At 45.8% G+C, this 6,360-nt stretch overlaps 1 protein-coding gene across 1 annotated transcript; it reads right to left on the minus strand.

Moving 5' to 3' along the window:
* Positions 1-534: 534 nt before the first annotated feature.
* On the minus strand, positions 535-5,953 carry PPY (pancreatic polypeptide). The gene is made up of 4 exons (XM_069064269.1): positions 5,884-5,953; positions 1,795-1,979; positions 960-1,044; positions 535-682 (listed from the first exon to the last, which is right to left on the minus strand). Exons 2-3 carry the CDS (start codon positions 1,977-1,979, stop codon positions 984-986), a joined length of 246 nt encoding a protein of 81 aa, XP_068920370.1. The 5' UTR covers positions 5,884-5,953; the 3' UTR covers positions 535-682; positions 960-983.
* Positions 5,954-6,360: the final 407 nt, after the last annotated feature.

Here is a 6,360-nt window from a genome sequence, read left to right on the forward strand (position 1 = left end):
TCTTCATTATTTACATTGTTTGCACACCTATATTTTTGTGTATGGATCAGTGACTCTTATAATAGATATGATTATACTGAATGAGGTCATGGAGCATGGTTTGTCCAATTGATTGTACAGTAACACTGAACCTGACAAAAGTAACAAGGGGTTCTAGGGCCAGTTTTCAGAATGTTCAGGAGAGCAGTTGTTACAATAGCACACCCCCAATATGGGCCTCACCTGCTTTACTGAAGTCCTAAAGCTTCATCTCTCCTTCCCCCTACCACAACCCTATAATACTATAGCCACCCCCCATGGACCCCAGAGACCTAGATTCTAGTCCTTACATTTTCATTGATAAACCTTGGGCAAGGGTCTTTTCATTGATAAGCCTCAGTATACTTATCTGTAAAATGGGAAATTCTACCTGCCGTATCTACCTCATGATCAAATCAGATAATATTTATGGAATCACTCCATAAATTATGAGAAATTAACTTATAAAGGGAAACTCACAGAGAAACAAAGGGACTATGATTTTGATTCAGCTTTATTAAGCCTGGTTTAGGGATGAGGATAGAATTCTGTGGCTCAGCTTCTGTCAGAGACAAAGGGGCTGGGACAAGGACTTCCTACAGGGCTCTGGAAATGGGGAGGGGGAATGAGCCAGGAGCACTGAAGTTTCAGCTGACCGAGTATCCTGTAAGAGAAGAGAAAGGATAGCAGGGTGGTGGGTCAGAGATAAAGGCTCTCCCAATTAGCATGACATCTCATCCCCATCCCCTCAGAGACTCTGCCCATATTCTTTCCCAAGGGACCCTAATCCTGTCCCTGAGGGCCCTGTTCATCTAACAGCTTCTCCCTCCTTCTTCCATTCCCTCTACTTCCCTAATTCTGGAGGGCACACACATACATACATGCTGTACCCTCCTCTCCCCCAAACTAGAGAAGTTCAGAGATTTTGGGGTACTTGGTACCTGGGAATGCTGCAGCAAAACCATTTACTCCAAGAAATCTACCCCATCCTGGTAGATTCTCTGGCCCACTGCTCTCTTCCCATACCTGTGGAGTAATGTGGGAAATATATCTTGGGGCCAGAGTTGTCCACATCCCCACCACCTTGACAAGGCCATGCTCACACACACAAACATATAATCTTACGAATTCAGACATAGTTAGTAAGAGATACACATAGATCCCCCTCCGTCCTGTCTGAGAATGGCATTCCTAATCCCTACCTAGGACAGAAGGATTGGATTTGAATTGTATGTCTAGTAGAGAAGTATGTGATTACAGGTGTGGTTCTTCCCCAGGATCAGAGTTGGCAGGAATTTGGGGGCTTTTTTCCACTATATCTGGATAGATCTGGTCACATTAATATTAAGGTCTCATTGTTAAGAAAAGTGGTCCAGGGGCAGCTAGGTGGCCCCGTGGATAGAGCACCGGCCCTGGAGCCAGGAAGACCTAAGCTCAAATCCTGCCTCAGACACTTGACACACTACTAGTAGTGTGACCTTGGGAAAGTCACTTAACCCCAATTGCCTTGCCTTCACCCTCCAAAAGAAAAAAAAGTAGTCTTTACTCACACTCATTAATTCGCTCACATACATGCATAAGCCTGCATTGCAAAGATGGAAAGGACCTCAGGGATTACCCGTCCAATACATACCTTTGCAACGTCCCCAGCTAAAAACCTCTATTTTAAGACCTTCTGGCTATGAGGAGCTTACTATCTTCCCTACCTGACTTTGCCACTTTTCAGACCCGCAGACCCCAGCCCTGCCCCCACCCACGCCAGTGACTCTCACTCACCTGGGTCGGGTCAGCCTATTGATATATCTTCGGAGCTCTGCAGCATACAGGGCCATCTGCTCTGGGGTGGCATTATCACCAGGGTACACTGGCTCCTGTGGGGCCCCCTGAGCACATGGTGGAAGCAAGAGAACCACACAGCAGGAGAGGACCAGAAGAGAGAGCCAATATTGAGAGGCAGTCATCTGAGGAACAAAGGATGAGAGGGAAGAGTGGAAAGAGAAGGCCAGGGGAGGAAGTAGAAGAGAAATGAAGATAAAGAAGGAAAGGAAAAAAGGAAAGGGGAAGGGAAAAGAGATGTCAGGATAAGTGAGAAATGAACAGCAAGGGAGAAGAGAACAGAGAAGAATGAAAGGAGAGAAAGAGGGAGAATTCAGGGAGAGGGAGGGAATAAAAAGAAAGAGGAACAGAAACAAAGAAAGACAGAGAGAGAGAAAGAGAGAGACAGGGGAAAGAGAGAAGGAAGAGAAAGACAGAAAGAGAAAGAGAGAGAGAGAACAATATAAAAATGTTCAGATTCCTAGTAATCTAGAAAACACCTACCCAACTAGATACTCAATGGTTATTCCAAAGAAAGAATAATAGCGGAACTCCTAGTTGCCCAACTCTGCCAATATCTCACTCATCTTCTCCCCCCAAACTCCTACCCAGCCTCACTCTCCAAAGCACTCAGTGTATGACCAGGGCCTGCATTATACAGGACAAGGGCCTGCATTATACAGACACTTCTAGTCACAAGTGCAGAACCATGACCAGGGTGGGACAATCAGGGCTTTATCCAGGTCGCTGAAATCCAAAGAGCCCCAATAGCACTTACAGTCAGTCCTTCAGCAAGGAGTGTAGAAACAACTGAGCTTAGTTTCCAGTTAGTAATAATTTGTTAAAATAGAAAGCTTCGGAAAATGATACTGCAGGGGGCGGAGCCAAGATGGCGGAGTAGAAGCAAGACCTTCCCGCGGCTCCAGCTTCCACCCTCCCCAATCCATGTAAAAAGGGGACTCTAAACAAACTTTGGAGCTGCAGAACCCCCATAATGACACAGAGAAGCTAACCTCCCGCTGAGGACAGCCCGGCAGGCCGGCAGGAATCGGCCAGCACAGCGCTCTGGGAGCCAAGCCCAGCACCACCCCTAGGCTTTAGCCCCAGGGTGGGCCTGACCAGCTGCCTGCCAGAGGGACTCCAGATCAGCAGCAGCTGTGGCCGTTTCCAGATTTATCAATACATAGATGCGAAGGACAAGGTGAGAGGCCAGTGCAGTCTGGACTTTGGGACCAGTAAGTGGGAGTGTGTGGCTTTTACCCCCAGGGCGAGAAGCCGCTGAGACGCCAGCACAGCCTGCCAGCGCCACTTGGCGGCTTCAGCTCCTGGCCTGCAGAGTGTAGGGGGACCAAGCACCAGTCTGAGGGGTAATAGCTCTTGCTTTAACCTGCTTGGATCTGGATTGCAGTCTAGGGTGGAGGTCCTGGGGTGTGTGTCCAGCTTGCCAGAGAGTGTGGAGACACAGAGAGGGCACCCGTCTAATACCTCCGGCAGCTGAGAAAACCCCAGCGTTTCGGACAAAAACTCCCCTGTCTGGTGGCAGAGTCCTACTGTGGCAAAAAGCCCCAAAGTCAAATAATTGAGTGGCAAAATGAACAGGCAAAGGAAACAAAGCAGACAGAAGATTCCAACATTACACTCCTATTTTGGGGATAAGAAGGAGCAAGGCATGGAACAGGAGGAAAACAGTGAAGTCAGTACTCCTGCACCAAAAGCTTCAAAGGAAAATACAAGCTGGTTACAGGCCATAGAGGACCTTAAGAAGCAGATAAGAGAAGTGGAGGAAAAATTGGGAAGAGAAATGAGAACAATGCAAGAAAATTATGAAATGAGAGTCAACAGCCTGACTGAAGAAAATAATACCTTAAAAAACAGACTGACTCAAATGGCAAAGGAGGCTCAAAAAGGCAATGAGGAGAAGAATGCCTTAAAAAGCTGAATTTGCCAGATGGAAAAAGAATCTCAAAAGCTCACTGAGGAGAATCATTGCTTCAGAATTAGATTGGAGCAAATGGAAGCTAATGACTTTATGAGAAATCAAGATGCTGTTAAACGGATCCAAACAAATGAAAGAATAGAAGGCAATGTGAAATATCTCATGGGAAAAACCACTGACCTGGAAAATAGATCCAGGAGAGATAATTTAAAAATTATTGGACTACCTGAAAGCCATGACCAAAGTAAGAACCTAGAAAGCATCCTCCAGGAAGTTCTCAAAGAAAACTGCCCTGATGTTTTAGAACGAGAGGGAAAAATAGAGGTTGAAAGAATCTACCGATCACCTCTTGAAAAAGATCTCAAAAAGAAAACTCCTAGGAATATTATAGCCAGGTTCCGGAATTCCCAGATTAAGGAGAGAATATTACAAGCAGCCAGGAAGAAACAATTTGAATATTGTGGAAACACAATCAGGATAACCCAGGATCTGGCAGCTTCTACACTGAGGGATCAAAGGGCCTGGAATGTGATATTCCGGAGGGCACAGGAGCTGGGATTAAAACCAAGAGTCACCTACCCAGCCAAACTGAGTATCATGTTTCAGGGGAAAATATGGTCATTCAGTGGAATAGAGGACTTTCAAGCATTCTTGCTGAAAAAAACGAGTTGAATAGAAAATTTGACATTTGGATACAAGAAGCAAGAGAAGAATGAGAAGGTAAACAGGGAAAAGAAATCATAAGGAACCTATCAAAGTTGAACTATTTTTTTTTTTGAAGCACTCGGGGTTGGGTGACTTGCTTGGGGTTGCATGGCCAGTTGTTGTTTCTGGGTGTGGTGCTGAGTGTCTGGGCCTGGATTTGATTTGGGTCGTCCCGGCACTGGAGCTGGTGCTCTTGCTCGCTGAGCCACCTGGCCAAAGTTGAACTATTAACATTCCTACATGGAAAAACAATAATTGTAACTTATGAAACTTTTCTCAGTAGTTGAAGGGATTAGATATATATATATATATATATATATATATATATATATATCCATATATATGTGTGTATGTATATGTCTTTATATGAGGATATGTGGGCACATGAATACATATGTGAATGTGTGTAAAAAAATAAATAAATAAAAAATAAAATAAAATAGAAAGCTTCAAAGTTGTAGGCTTCATCTTCCTGGTGGATGATCTGTCCCAGGGGACCCTGTTTACTGACCCCTCAGACACCAATCTCCCTGGCAAAATGGCCTTGAGGAGTCCCAGTAACTGCCTATGGGGACTGGCATCCTGGTGTGTGCATCTTTCCTTAACAGGGAAGTGTTCTGAATTCTATCCCCATTTAATTTGTCTTGAAGTTGATTTGAGGTTTGCTATATGGAGTTCGTCCTCAATACCCAGTTTCCTAGTTTTAGCTCTGCCTCAGAATGACCATTCCCAACATTGTTCAAAGAAAGGACTGACTGGACAACCTAACATTAAGAATTCCTGCAAAGGAAAGTAAATTCACATGACAACCAGAAAGTGGAGAATAGGGGATGGGAGGAGAAGAACATATGCCCACATCAACTCACTCCAGGGAGGGCTTCCCAAAGAAGGAGAAATTTGTACGAAGCCTTTTAAGAGGAAAGGATGCAGAAATGTCTGTCCTGGGCATTGGGGTGGCATCCCTTGTAATACACAGCTACAGGCACACACATACATACCTTCTCAGCTATATATATGCACACAGTCACACATACTCAATGATATTCAAGGATATAAGAATGTACCTGGACATATTCCCTTCAAAAGACTGGCCACTCACCCCCACCCCAGAGTCCCTAGGGCATGTCTCATTACTGGTACACAGGACAGTTGGTGCAAGAACCAGATTTCTTGGAGCTCCCAAGGGAAACACTCTAGCCCAAGTCTCAGCCCTTCACCCTGTAGAGGGGTACTCTAAACCTCCCTGCATCCTACCCTTGCACTGTCCTTCCAATTACAAGTTTCTTTCATCTGTATCAGCTTCTAACACCCAATTCTAGCCCAGCAAAAGCCTCCTTTTCCAAGTGATCTATTAAATCCAAGGAACAGAAGTATCACCCCTCAGTTTCTCCATCCTTGTGCCCACTTACCCTGAGTCCACAAGGGAGTGAGCTAGTCAGTTGTTTCGGGAGGTACGAGGTACCCTGCTTCAGGTCAGATGGGGTCTTCCCCACAACTCATTCTGCCTCTTTTATATTCTTCCCTGCCCCCCTCACCAAAGTCTCCGCCTCCTTACCTTCATCATCCCTCTCCTTTCACCAACCTCCCCCCTCCAGTCCTCACCTAGAGGAGGGACAGAATGGTAAAAGGGAAAACCGATGGTCCTTCCATTGTGTGACAGTAACTGAATCTAGGGGACCCTCCCTCTCCCCAGCCCCAAGCCATTCCCCCAATGCTAGTCAGCCTCCTGAAGAAGTAGTCTTCCCCAGGAATATTTCCTTTTTTCTCCCCACCAACCCAGCTCACCATCATCCCCCAGGTTCCTCTCCTAGTCAAGGTCACTGGATTCAGATACAAGTGTTGGCAGGCTGGGGGAGAAGAAGATTGAGGGCTCAGTTAGTCTGCCC

This window comes from Petaurus breviceps, unplaced genomic scaffold (genome assembly GCF_028583685.1).
Source record: "Petaurus breviceps papuanus isolate PSGF00001 unplaced genomic scaffold, PetGlider_PUasm1.0 90630, whole genome shotgun sequence".
Lineage (NCBI taxonomy): Eukaryota > Metazoa > Chordata > Mammalia > Diprotodontia > Petauridae > Petaurus > Petaurus breviceps.